General features: G+C 40.4%; 1 protein-coding gene across 1 annotated transcript; it reads left to right on the forward strand.

Moving 5' to 3' along the window:
* The first annotated feature begins 333 nt into the window (after positions 1–333).
* Positions 334–8362, forward strand: si:dkeyp-66d1.7 (myeloid-associated differentiation marker homolog). The gene is made up of 2 exons (XM_034702394.1): positions 334–603; positions 5871–8362. The coding sequence occupies exon 2, from the start codon at positions 5964–5966 to the stop codon at positions 6843–6845; it is 882 nt and encodes a 293-aa protein (XP_034558285.1). The 5' UTR covers positions 334–603; positions 5871–5963; the 3' UTR covers positions 6846–8362.
* The last annotated feature ends 8928 nt before the right edge of the window (positions 8363–17290 follow it).

The raw sequence follows: 17290 nt of genomic DNA on the forward strand, positions 1-17290 counted from the left end.
GAAATCAGCTCATCACATTCCACATTCAATGAAGCACTGTTCAGGTGTGATGATTAATCTGAGATAATAGAGCACTTCGAGACATAACGTACCTACTATTCAGGCAGTCTGTGCAGTATTATCCAAACAGAGAGGGAAAATAGCAAAACAACAGGTGATAACAATGAATAATGAGAGAATGAAATGTCAAAAGTTTTAAGTGGATAGAGAACTATACCATGAACAGCAGGGGGAAATTAGCAACCGTATGTAATCTTTGGTCACACAGACAATTTCGTGCACAGCAAATATAACATCGAGTTATTCTGATTACATGATCGACGAAGCTGACTCTTTTTTTTCAATGCAGCTGAAAACATAACATTTCTGCAAACCTCCAAGTCCCGCCGTACTATCCTGGGTGTGTCCGCTCGGCTGGAGGAGGAGGAGGAGGAAGAGGAGAGTCGGGCAGATGTGAATAACGGTGCAGACATTTGACGCCTTATTTGGTCTGCTGGGCGGGGATCTGTGTCTCCTGAGCTGCTGGTCCTGGAGTTGAAAAGTTACAATCTACCGCTGCTTGTCCTGGAGAACAGAGTCTACACGAGGTCAAGAAACAGGAAGGTAACCAACTTTTACGCACCACTTATTTCATACGGTTATTATTGCAGAATGAGGAAACAGGCGTGTGAGGAGGAAAGTGTAGGTTGAGTAATGAAAAGACTTGTTACATCTTGCTTACCTGCATGCTCAATGAGAAGAATGTGATAACAGTCAGGAGGCGTGTTGTTAGTTTTTGCATGTCATTTAAGAGTTATTAAGAAGTGTTGAGGTTTTTATTGTGTGTCCAACTCATAGTCAACACTTGAAAAGTGACTGGAAATGTGCCTGAATGAAAAATAAGCATTAAAGGAGCAGGAAAACTAGCAGAAAAGTACATTAATATGCTTGTGGGAAGTTTTTATATCATTTATATGTCTTTTAAAGTAATTTCCATTGTTTCATTTTTGAGATAACTGACTTTCAGATATTTAAAAAATTGTTTATTTTTCAAACATATCTTTTTAAACATTTCAAAACACATTGCAGTCATTTTTTTTCAATGTTTTGCTTCAGTTTGTGTTTAGTATAGGCTGCAGTGTGGTGTGTGTGGTGTGTGTGTGATGTGTGTGTGGTGTTGTGGGAGCTGGGTGCGGCAGGCGGCACACCCACCCTCAGTGTCAATGAATGAACTTCAGCGGGAGCCCGAACACACAGCTGTCACACACTGTTTTAAGGGGACTTTTACTGTCTTTCGAGGTATTTACAAGTGTGGGAACCATGCCCGAGTTGTGTGGGTGAAACTGTGTCAGATTCTCACAATGAACAAGTCTCTTGTTGTTTATTTTTAAATGCTGAGCTGTACAGGTTTGGTGGGACATTTTACCCCCCAAACTAGGGAAAGTCTTCAAAACAGCGTGTTTGTTTTTCATCAGGGAGGTTTAGTATCTTTAGGGGGTTTCAAGTCTGCTGGAATATGATGAGGACTGTTTTGTTTTTTTAAAGTTTAATAGTAATCTGTCTTTCTAAAACACGCAAAGGTTGCAAACTTATCTACCAACATAAATATCTCCCCCTCCAACGCACACACACTGAGATGGTTTGATAACAGAGCCCCTCCTGTGCTTCAACCAAGAGATCCCCTGTAAGTGGATTATGGGTGAAATCAAGTTAGAGATATTGTGTCATGACAACCAAACAAGCAGCGCACATGACCTCTCTGCCTGAGACAAACACTTGTTTCCTTTGAAATATGTGTATACAAGTGTGTGTGTGTGTGTGTGTGTGTGTGTGTGTGTGTGTGTGTGTGTGTGTGCGTGTGTGTGTGTGTGTGTGTGTGTGTGTGTGTGCGTGTGTGTGTGTGTGTGTGTGAGCAAACTCCCCTGCTGTTTGCATGAAAAGTTTGCAGGGTGCAGAGAACGGTGATGGTGTCACATCCTGTTAGCTGTCCTGCCGCCATCCTGAAGTGGGGGACTTTTTTCAGCACCTCTTCCCCTGTTGGTCGTGTTTTCCATGCTGAGCTGTAAAAAAGGACACGCTCTCCAAACACCTTCTTTCTCTCTCGTGTTTTTCTTCATTCCTCTGCCTTTTTTCCTATCCTGTTTCTTTCCTGACTTGATTCCATAAGCTGCAAAAGTAATGGCAGCAGGAGTGGCGCGATTGATTTTTCCATTACGACCCCTCGGTATACGTTTATTTTGAGTGGTTTACATGAGGCATAATTGGTACCCTGACTTTAAAGCTGGAGTGGGAGTATTGAGCTAGGGTGGGAGGGAGAGGACAACTGATGGAAAAGAGAGGGAGTCACAGCCAAATGAGACTATAAGGATGGAAGGAAAGGAGGAGAAAAGGAAAGAAGTTGGCAGATGTGACAAAGTTAGCAGTTGTTCTGTAGCAGCCAGACTGACTCACATCTGGAGCACATCAGTAAGTTGGAAAATCTTACAAGAAATGAAGGAGAGAGGAGGAGGCAGGGGGAGAGAGGGGAGGAGTGGTGAAAGAAAGGGGGCCTGGTGGTGACTCACTTCTCTGCAATTCCACTCCATCACCGTGTTTAAACTTTGTGTCCTTCTGCGGCGGAGGCACAGGGCTTCCCCCGTGTTCCTCCCTTTTTTTCACTACCCCTCTCCCCTCCCCTCCCCTTCACTCCCTGATGACCTCAAATGAGTCGGCCTGCAGGGGATTCAAGGTTCACTTTTTCCATTTCTGTCTGCTTTTTATACTCTCTTTTCCTCTCATACCTCACCACCAGTTCAGCCTTTCCCCTCACCCGCCTCATGTGTTTAATAGGTGTCTAATGGGACTAATGTAAACAGGCCTTTTCTCCTTGTTTATAACTGTCTCTCTGTGTAAACTGGGAACACGGAGCGCTGCACTGGAGGAGCCAAGTGTGTGATAGGTGTGTGGAGTGGTGGGAGCTTGGACAGCCAATGTGTTCAGAGGATTTCTATACTTTTAAAAATGTCCGTGCATCCTGTACAATTATCATTTCATTAGCTTGAAATTTTGTTTTCTGAGAGCCAAAAAGAAACTGATGAGAAATTAGCAACCTTAAAAGTTTGAGTACTGAGCTCTTAAAGGTGCAGAAACATTTCCTAAACATGCTGGATGATATCAGAAATACTTAAGCAGAAACATCAGATGTCAAAAGTAATTTTGAAAACTAAGATCGTCTTTAAAATGACAGGTTTAAAAACCCAAAATTCAATTAGTGATTCTAGAGGAGGAGGACGATATCTGCTGAACCGTAAGAACTGTAGCCTCATAATCACAGTAATGATGAAGTTGCACAGCCAGTTGGGGTTTGACACATTTGTAGTATGAGCAGGAACCCCTTCACTTCCTTTCAGTGAGTACATCTGTTAGCAAGCACTCCCGACCTGCTCTTATGTTGAAAACATGACATAATCTTCACTTCAAGACAAAGCCCTAGGGAAGCCAGTACTTGACTTTTGCGCTATTTGCTCTGAGCCACAAATCTAAAAATAGAGGGAAACTGCTGCACTTTCAGCAATAGACTGGGCTGAAGGCTGCATCCTGATTGATACTTCTCAAACAGGCAAATACATACTGAAACTCTAGCTGTAAGACAACTGTCAAACAAATGATTAGCTAATGAAACATTGTGACAGGAACATGGAAAAAGTAATTTATTGCACCAAAACGCTGAGTTTTATCTTTGTTAGTATGAGGATTTGCTATTTTTCAAGGTCAATTCAAAATGTTTTTACTTTTCCATACAAATTTCAAAATTTAAGGCACCACTTTTTTTCATTTTCTTAGATATGTACAGAGGAATTATATCATTAACATATAAAAGACAAAATGTCAACTTTTCATCTCACAAAAAGGTAAAGTATATCAGCTCTCCTAAAAATATAATTAGAATTCATAGACTAGAACAGTCTACATCAATCCACTAGTCTCAAAAAATTGCTGCTAGTCTTACCTAGAATTGTTTGACCATGTGGCAACTCAGGTGTTAATACTTGAAGCCAATGTGGAAGTGCAAAAAACTGCAGTTCCTCATGTGTCCACCTGAGGCTGACTCCAAAAGCTAAGCAAACCGCATTAACACCCATTTTAAAATGTCAATTTTACAATGGATGAACTGTTTTTACAATTAGTTCGTCCATTGTAAAATTTGCGCGTACATTTCTCCGGTGTGCACTCCCCATCCCCTGCCTCTGCTTCCCCTGCCTCTATTTACTGCCCCTCTCGCTCGTCCTCGGGCCTGTTTCCTTTGACCCGATGAGGTGCTTTGCTCAGGACTGTAGTCCGGATCGGATCTAAAAAGCTCTTACCACGGGGGCTCCGATAAGCAAAAGAATTAATGACATTTAGTAAGTCCTACAGAAAATTTATATTATATGTGTTATAACTTTTCTCCTGATATCGTGTCAGCGGTACAACTGGATAATGCTAGCATGACAGTTGTGAGTACTAACAGCAGCCATGTTTGTTTGTGTTTCAACTTTCACTATGAGAATGTTTTGGTGTTTTCTTACCGCTGAGTGAGACATGAGTTGACGTAGTGCAAAACACAAACGATGTGCTGAGGACCGGTTCTGAATCAGTCACCATTATATGGTTGAGAATCGGCAGCATTTTTTGTCATGTGAGCAGAGGTGTCGTTTTGGAGGAGCTCTACGGGAGGAGGGGAGGGGTTAGACGGAGTCCTGAGGAAATGCTACATTCAAATTCATGCTAGTTTTCCGTGACTACCAACCCTAGCTTTAAGTGCAGGAAACCACCTACAGAAGAAGAGCTAGATTAAAAGGGCTTTTTAAAAAAGTAAAGGTGCAAAGAAGCCTCTCGGATCATTTTGTATATTGTTTATGCAACATTGAGTAATCCAGATGAAATGAACAACACTCACATTTCAAATCTTGTATAAAATATCTGCTATTATGGATTGGTGACATATCCTCAGCTTGCCCAGCTTTTGTCCAATGTAGGCTGGGATTAGCTCCAGCTCTCTTGTATTCTCTGTAGGGAAAGTGGTATTGATAATTGATGGATGGGAGGATGTAGCTGTAGATATAATGAGTTTGATTATCAAAACTTAGCTGATCATAAATAGTGGCCTTTATTGAATGCCATTAACTCTATCCTGCTGGCTACGCCCTTTTCAAATCAGCACATCTCTCAAAAACCACTAAAACTCATTTACATTAGCAGAAATATCCCCCATAGTTTGAACCTCTCTATGAAAAATGTTTGTGTGAGTCCTTTGAGATGCTGTTTGTTTTATAAAAGTTCCTCATTAAAAAAAACAGCAGCGGTAGATTCAGAGCCCTGTTAGGATCTCACATTAGTGTACAGTGTAGACGAGTTCCCTTGGAGTCCCCCCGGAGTGGGAGTGGAAGGAGTGAGGAGGGTCATGTTTACAGCATGATGACAGACACACTGAGGGGTCGATGGAGGTTGCAGCGCCTCACCCATCACCAGAGGCATGTGCATTTGGGAATGTCAGAGTAAAACAGTCTATACAACAATGCTGTATGGAAAGGAGCCTGGAGCTTGATACTGGGCAGAAATACCAAAAAAATAGGGACTAGTGTTTACTAGATAATTTGTCAAGATCTAAATGTGCTGTGACCCGTGTTTCACAGTGCAGTCTTTATTTCTGTTATAATTGTGTTTTCATGGGTTCACTTCTTGTTTCAACCATTCATGAAAATACAATAAGAGCATTGTGTGTTTCAGAAATCTCTGGTGGGAGTAAGAAGCCTGTTTGAGCAGAGTTGCAAGCTGTTGCCCTCATGTGGTCGTGTCCTATCTATAGAGGTCATACCTACCACATAAGAACCCTGCTTAGTAATTCTCCTGCTTATCTTTTCTTCCTACAGTTTCTCTGCCTTCACTGAGAAGTTGATGTTGAAGATCTGAGGAAGTAACTCCAAAAAGGAACCCACTTTTCATCACCTCCTACATCTCCCATCATGGCGATAGTCGTCCAATCCAGCCCCCTACTGTGGACACGGTTGGCAGCCCTCATCTTCTCCTGCGTGGCCTTCTCCGTGGCGGTTCATGGAGCTCAAGTCTCCCAAAGCACGGGAAACTGGTGCATCTTCTGCTGGGCCTTCAGCTTCGCGGGAACTCTGCTTGTCCTCCTGGTGGAGCTGTTCGGCCTTCAGACCAGAGCCCCTGTTTCCTGGAAGAACTTCCCCATCACCTTCGCCTGCTACGCCGCCCTTCTGTGTCTGTCCGCCTCCATCATCTTCCCCCTCTACTTCCTGAAAGGCTCCCCTGGCCAACATACAGTCGGTGACTACCGCATTGTGGCGACAGTCTTCTCCTGCCTCGCCACCATCGCCTACATCAGCGAGGTGAGCATCAGCAAGGCGCGTCCAGGAGAGGTGGTGGGCTACATGGCCACAGCCCCCGGGCTGCTGAAAGTATGCGAGACCTTCGTGGCCTGCATCATCTTCGTCTTCGTTAGCGACCCCGTGGCGTACGAGCGCACCCATGCACTCAAGTATTGCATGTCCGTCTATTGCATCTGCTTCATCCTCTCAGCAGTCATCATCTTACTCTGCATCGGCGAGTGCACAGGCTTCCTACCATTCCCGTTTGCTCGTTTCCTGTCTGCCTACGCCCTTCTGGCTGTTGTCCTCTATCTGTCCGCAACCATCATCTGGCCCATCTTCAACTTTGACCCCAAGAACGGCGGAATTAAACAAAGGCCCTCCTCCTGTAGCAGCGGGAGGGATCCGTGCCAGTGGGATAAGGTCATGACGGTGGCCGTGCTCACCGGTGTCAACTTCATTCTCTACCTGGTAGATCTGATCTACTCCTCCCGCCTGGTCTTTGTCAGCGCTTGAGGGGGGGAGAGGTTGTCAGGCCTGCAGTGTGCTCCAGATGAAATTGAATTTGGCATTTTCTAAAAGGCTGTTGAACTGCTTTCAAACAGAGTGCTGCAAACAAATGTGACTCTGGTGATGTTGAAGGGAGTCATATAAGCTAGAGGGGCTTTTAGGTGCCGTACACCTCACAGTTATTACACCTGATGGTACAGCTTAATGTTATTTGACTACATTTGTTGTTTTAGATTTACTCAGTAAATAAAGGATTTCACTGTAGTTCTGCTCAGAAAAAGTTGGTGTTGAATTTTTTTTAATGGTCAACAAAGGATGTACTGAACATGATGCACAGGGGGCAGTGTATACGTCTTTTTGAAACTAGTAAGCTCATCCTGGGTAATCAAAGAACCTTTCGTCCTCCTCGTGTTTTTTCTTCACAAACCTGCCAAATTTAATTTTGTAAAAAGCATACTGCCAGCTCGTGGACCACAGAGATAGAGAAGATGGAGAGGCTGACGTTAACGGCTATGTTTACACGTACAACAATATTCCCCTTAAGTACCGAGGCTTTCTGTTCATGTGTTGGAGCGCGTAAATGTCAATCTCAGAGGCCTGGATAGACTTCACTTTATGAGATCTGAATGTGATTGCTGGATTATGCTGATACTAAAAACCTTTCTTTACACAGAAATGGCCTTGTTACCAGAAATATAACTTAATAAAAAGGTTTTTATCATGCATACAGAGGTGTGTATGATCTGGATTTGAGTAAGCTTTCAAGAGAACCTCAAGCTAAGACCAAAAAACTGCGTCCATGTAAACATAGTCTGAAATGACAAATGGAGAAACAGCTAAGAAATGGCGGCTCATTGTGTTTTTGTTAGAATATTTTGCATATTGTATATGTCAGTGCTCTGCCTGAGGTTTGTTTTAATTTGATCTCTTCAATTTGAAAGTGACTGGCCCGGTATTTGAAGGCATCAAATTGTCATCCAAGTCAAGTTTAAAACGTCTTTTTGTTGATGGATCAGAGTTCATCAAATTTTCATCCAGCTCCAGGGCTTGAAGTAACAGATAATCATTAACATGGTATCGCTAGGCTAGGTGATAAATGCTAGGCTAGCCTCTCTCCTGTTGTTATAGTGTATACGTGTATTTGTATCTGCAAGCTTCAATGAATGGCAAGAATATATATGTTCATAAGCAAGATTGTGGATTTATAAACATGTCAAAAGTGCACTTAATATTAGCATAGTGGTCTCTTAATGTTTAAAGTTCTGGTTTATCCGAATAACAAGAATATAACAACACCAACTCGTACCATCAGATTCTCACACATTGTTGATTGGGTCTATTGGCTTTGTACTGCTGTAATAAAAACTCAGAGGACATAACAGATGATTTTCTCTTTGACAATGTTGTTAGTGTTATATTCTTCAACTTTTTATACTCCACTGTTCGTGTCTGAAGTGTGCATACCACATCAGTGTTGTAAGAAACATAATCCAGTGTTTTAATAAAGCCACATGGTAAACAGATGTCTGCGTGGTGAATTATTGTGTGTTCCTAACTCTTTGCTCCTGATTCTAGCCATGCTAATAACAGATGCTTCATGACGGTGACAGCTGGTCATTTCGCCCAGGCTGAAATATCTCAAGAACGACTGATTTCATTTCATGAAAAGTGTTTAAAAACATTGATGCTCCCCAGAGGATAAATACAGTTGACTGTGGTGATTCTCTAACTTTCTTCTAGCATCACCTTGAGGTTGGATGGATTGCCAAATTTATTTTCCCATCAGGATGAATTTGGATAACTTTGATGATTCCTTAAGTTTTTTTATTGGTGAAAAAATGTTATCACTAAATTTCCTTGAATAATAGATATATATGACATTACCATTGTACACGTTAGCATGCTAGCAAATCAGAATATCTGAGCCTTTAGTTGACCTGTCATTGTTAATTGGTGCTGCTGTCGTTAGAGCTCAGCTGATTGGAGTGAATTGGCATGAAGGCGCTGTGATGTGTTAGCTTTAAGATTGCAATGTTGTGCATGCATTAGCATATAGCTAATGAGGCCCAGGTATGCTAGGGTTTCCAAATTTAAGCAAATAATTTAGTTTTAAGAGTTTAAAGAGTTAAAAGAGTTTTAAGTGAATAACTCTGTGAGGATATTTTTTTTCAACATGTTCTTTCTCATTCTAAACTGGCATAACCAATCAGAGTACAGCAACATTTAAGATGTCTATTATGTTCAATGATGTATTTTTAACATGTATTTTAAATTACCATTGCTTATTTGAAAGGGTTATGAGTAAACACCTCTGAGAATAAAACTCAAAACAGCACAGGCGCTAGTGTAAGCAAACGTCTATCTACCTGCTTGTCACAAATGAGCCTGATAGACCAGGGGCTCCCAAAGTGTGGGTCAGGACCCCCTGGGGGGTCGCAAGACACAAATGGTGGGTCTTGAGATGTCTTCCAGAATTTTTTTTTTTAATCTAAAGACAGTACATTTGTCCTATTATTGTAAATAATATCAACAAAAGTAGTAGCTAACCCTGAAATAAAACCTTGAAAACAGAAAATGTAATGAGTTTTCTGCCTTTCTTTTTGTCAGATGACTCCTAAGTTTAGGGTTAGTGAACAGTTAATTATCAAAAGCATCAGTAGCAGTAGGTTAATTCCTAACAGCACAGGAAACACAACCACACACTCAGGTAGGCTATTTTTTTGCAGACCAACTACATGAAGCTACATTAAATCACTTTGAGGGACAGTGGGGGTCGCAAGTCTTAGGCACCTATATTTTGGGAGTCCCGGGCTGAAAAGTTTGGGAACCCTTGTGATAAACATATTATCTATGGTGATTGGAAAACGTTCTCAATTTGTGCCTTGCACATGTAAAAGTGTTCACGAGTGCTGTAAATGAATTAATATAAAAAAAAGGAACACGGTGGCTGATTGTTTAAACTGAAAGTAAACAAGAATAAATCAGCGTCATCTCATGGAGCTCTATTTATACGTCCCTGTATACTCACTCTCTCGCCACGCAAACTTTCCCCAACTCTTTCCTCCACAGCAAGATTCCCTCCAGCACTCTGCTCACCCCAAAACAACCTACAGAACTGAATGTATCTCAGGGTCCAAGAACTTTGAGTAATGGGAGGATATGGAATACCTCCGCCTCAGAAGGGCAGAGAAGAACACAGTAAACGTTTCAGCCTCCTATAAATCAACGGTCAGGAAAGGAGGCGACAATGACGCCCAGCTCTGACACAATAACATGTCATGTTGTGTGTTTGGTTTTAGGAAGGGTTGCAGCGTCTGGCATGGAAACATGGCTACCGCAATAGCATACCCAATCACTGACATGTAAACAGTTATATGGATCCCAGCAGAAACATCACAAGTGAAGAATTAATGAGCAAGACAAGTAACATCAAATCTGTGAAAATATCTCTCCTCAGTGTTGAAAGGTGGTTGGAAAATGGTCTGAAGTAGCATTAAAGAGCAGTGTAAGACTTTCAGAAATCTGTCTGCCGAGTCAGAAGTTAGGATGTGAATTGGAAGCCTAGTGGTAATTTTGGGTATGACGGGTGACTAAATATACAACTTTTTTATTTATTTATTTTTTCATTTTACAAAGCTTGGGCTGAGTAAATCAAAGAACTGGTTTAGCTTGGCGATTAAATTGAACACCCCATGAACTGAGGCTACTATGAACATAGACTGTATGAAATATTGTCGCGGTCTCTGTAACATCAGCTATTGGTTTCTAAAGAGGGGTTTTAAAGCTGAAGACTGCTGGTCGCCACATTGGAAATGTTGACTAAAACTTGAAACAGACAGAGGGGGAGCTGAGGCTAGTTGTTTGAACGTCTTGAGTAAGCCTCAAGTGGACACTTGAGGAACTGCAGCTGTTCGCACTGCCCCATTGGCTTCATTCTGTAGCAGTAGAGGTTACACCTTGGTTTAAAACCATCTCTTCGTAAGCTATGCTCCTGTTGTAAACAGTGAAAAAGTCCAGGGGGGAGTGACCTTCCTATTCTGTTTAAGCAACTAATTGAATTCTCAGCCTTCCCACTCTGACCTATAAAGAGAACAAAGAGGTTAAGTCATCAGAACTACAATAGCTTGGATATAATCTCAAACAGGGAGGCAAAAAAAACAGTTTCAAACCCAGCATCTTGTTTCAAGTCTTAAAGCGGATGTGTTTTCCCAGCCCTGCCAAGACTCCAGTGTGTAACAACAAGCACATTTGAATGACAACACAGAACATAAGTGAAAACATGCCGCTAATTAAAATAGACACAGATATGTGGAGCGGTTGGAAAGGCCTGACATTCCTTCAGTGCTGAGCTGCATGTTTCCTCATCTTCCCACAGACACAGCTCATAGCTTTCTGCTTGGCTTGACTCTGAACCTTTTCTCTCTCCAAAGTGTGAGAGGTTCAAATGCAAACAGCTGTGCAAGCTGTTTCTGAGCTACAAGTGAAGTAATTTGTTGGGTTGTTCCCCAACAGACTAATTTACTGTGATTTCAAAACATTTGTGTCCTCTGATCCCACTTTGACCCTTGAGGGTTACGTAATTCAGTGCTTCCAGTAAAAGGATCTTCTGCGATCCACAAGTTTTAAAAGGGAACTGGAACAGCTTGACACATAAGAGTTGTTTTATTTGTCATGGGGAGAGTTTGGTGTCAAATGGGGTCATGAGCAAGAATATTTCTGGACAGCTTTAATGGGATGTTACTGAACATATTTATATCAATCAATCAATCATTTGTTTTTTACTCATATAGAGCCAAAAGTGATCTCACCACACCACACCTCACAGAAAGCAGATCATGACTGTACTCTTTGGAATATGGCGAGACCAAATATAAACTATGAGTAAGCACTTGGCATTTGACAACACTGGCAAGGAAAAACTTCAGTTTTTTCTGAGTTTAATTTTGGGCTTTTAAGTCTTTACTGAGAGGACAGGACAGATAGAGTGGGACACTGTCATCCAGCAAAGGGCTGAAGGTTGGGGATTAACCCAGGCTGCCTGCTTTGGGGGCTACAGATAATGCAGCTACAGTATTTAGCACTGAACTAAACCAATGGCCTTAAAATTTGCCTTTTAACAGGAAGAAACCCCAAGCAGAACCAGACGTATGGTGAACAGCTATCTGCCGTGACTTGAAGCTCAAACAGTGATATAATGATACTGCTGTGTTTCAGGTTGTTAGTAGTATAAATGTTTGAAACCTGACAGATCATGATCACTTCTTCTCTCTCTTATTAATCAGCAACTCGAAAGACAATGAACAGGCACAATCTAGATCGACATCAGGCAACTTTCCTATGTTAGAAAAACATTAAGTAACCCATTATCTTCTGTCAATGAACAGCTGGGTCCAGTCTTAGCATTTAGCCCCTTCTTAACTAATATAACAAGTGATGGACAAAGTACACAGCTTCATTACTTAAGTCAAAGTATAGATACTCCAGGTCAAATATTACTCCAATACAAGTGAAAGTTGCTCTGTCAGATTATTACTTGAGTTAAAGTACTGAAGTAACTGGTTTTAAAAATACTTAAGTATTCAAAGTACTTCATGAGTGCAGTCAAGAATACATAGGAATACATTCAGTTACATTATGTTTATTTAGAAACCATTACTTGAAATTTCTAAAAACTATACCATGGAATAAAACCAGGAACTAAGTTACTCCAAGCACAGACACCTTAGTTTGAAATGTTCATCTGGAATGAAACAAACGTTACGTAGCTCAACACACTTTCTCAGGTTGGACAGTGAATTTTTGTATGTTTGGGCAGAGTGGGAAACAGGGTGAACATTTCAAACAATACGTATCATTCTTCATTTCAAAAACCTCTAACACGGGCTGATATGACCATGGGTGCTCAGGTGGAGAATTATAGCCATCATTACCACCTCAAAATGAACTGCCTGATCTGAGTGAAATCTGCTCTGTTTTTCTCCACGTTCAACTGTGGAGATGCACGATACACAAGTACTGTATGTCTAAACCACTGAGACAAACAGAACTACACAAACACATTTTACTGTCTTAGGAATCTGATTTCAGAAAAGAGAAGGAAATTCATGAGCTGACTTCAAAGCAAAAGTAGTGAGTAACTAGAGCACTAATAGAAATGTAGTGGAGTCAAAAGTACAATAATTGTCTTCTGAATGTAGTGGAGTAAAAGTAAAAAGTATTCCAAAAAATAATACTCAAGTAAAGTAATGATACTCAAAAAATTGACTTAAGTACTGTACTCAAGTAAATTTACTTTGTTACTGTCCACCACTGAATATAACTGATGGCTAGTAAATGGTTGAATGCTAACCCTGACGGTTTTTACTCTTAAACCACAGACTCATCTGTGTAAAAAAACAACTTTAGCTACCACTAAGCACTAGCTAAAATTAGCATTAAGCCAGTTCCTTGCAAAAATTATTTTAGTTTGAAATTGTGTTCCTCTTTATGGTACCTTACAACAAAATCAAAAAGGTAATATATGCTTTCTTCTACTTCTGAGCTAACAGTAAAATTGGCTAGTAAGATGCTATATGCTGACATTAGCTGATGTCTGTTGGGAGCTAATTGGTAATATAATATATATTTTTTCTTTCCTAAAAACATAGCCTTCCAGATTTTAACCGTCCATTATTTTCAGTATGTTATCAATTAGGGATTGTGAGCCAAGCTTGCTGTAAGATTTTCTGATTTTATCAAATGTAATACAATATTTTGATATTTTATAAAATAGTATTCAAACTTCTAAGACAAAGTGTGACGCCAGAGAAAAATGTCTGCAAAGTAAATTTACTGAATTGCTTAAATATTAGTTTTATTGGGGCCAACTTGGGTTAACACAATGTTGTTGGGGGTAATAAAAAAAGTGACCTCTTGATGCATTAAGTCCATCTGGTACCTCCATCTAAGAATTGGTAGTTGTAGCTTCAGTTACCTGTCATTGCTGATAACTGCTCTGGAAATCTTTGAGCCTTTATATCTGTTTCAAAAGCCAAGCCTACTAAGGGACTAGCTTGATAATTACCACATAATTAGGTCAGTGAGAAAGACTACAGTTTAAATCTTCCAGCAGACTGATCCAGCTAATCCTCTAAAAAACAAAGTAGCACCTTTTTTGATAGCCAAGCCCACCACCAGGGAAACAGCATGATAATTATTTCACAATCCAGTCAGTGAGAAAGACTCAGCTGAAACCAACTGGAAGGCATTGACCCAGCTAATTCTCGCCACAAATGGAAAGTAGGCCTTTTGACGTGGCAGAAGGCAAACAGCACAGTCGACTAACCAAACAACTGCGTACTGCCATAATAAGAAACTGCCGCCTTTAATATTTATAATTTTTAATGTAAAAGTCTAAGCAAATATAAAAATATATATTTTCCATAACTCATTGGACTGAAGTGGGTGGTGTTTTTCAAACTTGTCTATCTGCAATAACTATAGCACCTAGCTTGGTAACAGATTTGTCACTGCTCTCTAGTGGTCTTGATTGGTATTACATTTACAAATGTATGTTCAGGATGTCTTGTCTCTCTTATCTGACCCTTGAAAAAGAAAGCAGTGTACCAAAAACATTAAACTTTTGATCCGGATCTGTGTCTTGTTAGTCTCCCAAAATGTTTAAGAAGCTCTGACTGAATGGCTAAACTAAACCTCTCCCTTGCTTAATTCAGTCCATAAATACTTTAAATTCTCAATCCAGATGTCCTCTAACTGAATTACTCTAATTTGATTTCTCTGTTGACCATTCCTATACTACTTCTGTTGTCCAGTAAAAGTCATCCTGCACCACTCAAGTTGAATGCTAATGCAAAAAAATGCTACAGCTAATGCTCCAAAATATGTCTCCATGGATAATCTTTTTATGCCAAACTCATCAATCTCACACGGTAAGTCATCTGCATTTTAATAAGGTTAGAGGGGGTACAAAAAACTACTACAAAATGTCAGTTTTAAAAGACTTGCAGAAAATGACTTCACATAGTCGCATAGAGAGTGTAATTGTAAAAACGTTTTACATTTCTTAGTAGCTATCCTAATTTGTCGTAACTTCATTAGTCTATCAATGCAAATCCAATACTTTGAATCCAAATGGACTATTTTAAGCTATGCTAATCATATTTCTACTTAAATATAGGACCTGAGTACTTCTTACAAATATGTAGGCCCCACAGAGGTGGACTGCATCACATAAGCCATATGGTTTGTACTCTGCCAACAGAAGCAGCCTGGCGGCTCTGTGCTGCTCCCACATACCTCAGTCATCCTATAGTTAGCTCATCTTTTGGGACCCCAGCGTTCCAGTCTCAGAGGCCGGGTTTAGAAATAATAGTCCTTCTGTTATCACATACTAAAGGGGCTCTTTCTGATCTAATGGAGGCATTTTCCACATGGGGACAGATCGGCTGGTGTTTCATGAACCTGTAGGCGTCAATCAGGCTGACTCTGAGCTCTCTGTCTGATGTTCGGGATTATACCTCCCCCTGCTGACACAAGAGGAGCACAATAGAAAGAGGAGCACAATATGTTCCCAGAAATCAGTTTACAATGCAAGAAAGAGTTTTGAGGCAGGATAAATCCAACTTCTGATTTAGGTATGGGATTTGCAGACATAGAAGAACATAATCTAGGCAGGATGTTGAGCTACAGCAAAGTATTTCAGGAGGTCATTCTGCAGCTTTAAGTCAGAGTGACCTACAGTATCTATTCATAGGCTGAGAAACTATGCTGTACAGATAATATAATGACAAATAAAGTGTTGTGTTTCCTAAAATCACATGAAGAGCAGGTAACATATAATAGAGAAACTATTACTACAATTAAAGAGACTTTTAAACATATTTAAATTCTTAATCAACTGACAGTGAGGTGGTTGAGACCAAACTTTACTTTGCTCAATATTTTAGGAAAATGCATTTTCCAGTATCTATAAATGCTTCTGAGACAAAAGAAGTGCCCATTATATGAGAACAGGTTGTTGCTTTATTGTTTCTGCATGTGTAATCTAAAGTTTGCATGTTTTTTCTGCTATTTTGTTTTCTCTTCAACATTTTTGTTTCTTTTTTTTTTTAAATATCTGAGTTTTTACATCCTAGGACTGTATCCAAACTACGTTGAAGTTTGTATATGATTGGTTCACACTGTTAGACAATAACCTTACTTTACAAAGAGAATGAGATTGCTAACATTTGTGTCCCAAAAGACTGAGCTCAGTGCTTTGAATGTTAAAGAATGAATTTAAAAGTTTGCCAACACATTTACTCAATACCAAAAGAGACAAAAATTAATTTTGAGTGTAACGCAGGCTGAATAAAATTTCACTTATATATTAACATGTCAACAAGCATGCTATGGTTTCAAAAGATGTATATAGGACCCTTTGCTAATAACTGTGATGCTATAAGCCAATCACCTGCCAGCTCCCATCTGTCTGCAGTCTCTGCACAGTGTAGCCACCACTTTAAACTGACGTTAATTAGATGTGTGTAAGTCAGCTGCGCCATCTATCCATACTTTGTGGGGTGTGTCCAGACATTCAGGACTGGGATGGCTGAATTTGGGGACTGACTAAAATGGGGGTTGTCCAAGGTATGTGTACACAAACACAAAACACGTGAATGTACAAATAATCTCTCTCCACTCATCATCTCTGCTTTAACCACTAACATAAAAGTATCATACAGATGTTTCTTATCTGTGAATATTTATTTACCTTTAATTGGTAACACAATGGGGTGGCATCATATAAACCTTTTTGCTTCATTTTTTAAGGACTCAAAAAGAGATTTCTCCAAAGTCACAATCCAGAGAGTTAACAGGAAAAATCTACTAGGAGCCTGTTGCAACACTGCTCATATAGTTGAGTTTAACTTTGAGTTCAAGAAAAATAGCCAATCAAAGTTAAGGATTTTGTGGTGGTCCATAAGATCGCAACAAAGGCCCAAATCACCCCTGACCGCTTCTCTTGACCCGGCCCTGAGAAAGAAACGTGGACATGACTTCCACTGACTATGTGCACTCTGATGAAGCAACCCTGCTGAAACACAAGCATGCGTCTAGTCATGGTCAGAGTAAATATATGGCTTTGGTCTGCACCACTAACAAACTACCTCCTGGGATGCTGAATCTATAAAAGGACCTAATTAAAAAAGTTAAATGTGTTAATAATGTTGGTCAGCGGTTTGTGCTTGGAGTCCTCCTTTCCATTATGTTTGCCACATTCACCTCTCGTAAACTCTCCGTGTGTAACAACCTTTCCTGAGCTACGGCCAGAGAGAAAAGCAGGAGCTGGAGCTGGAACAGTCAGTGTCATGAAGGAGTTATGGCCCCAGATTCCAACAGAAAGAGATGTTCAAAGCTCCACACCAGCTTTATCCACCCTTTAGCATGCCCATGTATGGCTGCGTCAAACT

This window comes from Notolabrus celidotus, chromosome 15 (assembly GCF_009762535.1).
Source record: "Notolabrus celidotus isolate fNotCel1 chromosome 15, fNotCel1.pri, whole genome shotgun sequence".
NCBI lineage: Eukaryota > Metazoa > Chordata > Actinopteri > Labriformes > Labridae > Notolabrus > Notolabrus celidotus.

Bases quoted from the DNA above. Each gene is read 5' to 3' on its own strand.
- si:dkeyp-66d1.7 (XM_034702394.1), top strand. From the start codon at position 5,964: ATGGCGATAGTCGTCCAATCCAGCCCCCTACTGTGGACACGGTTGGCA.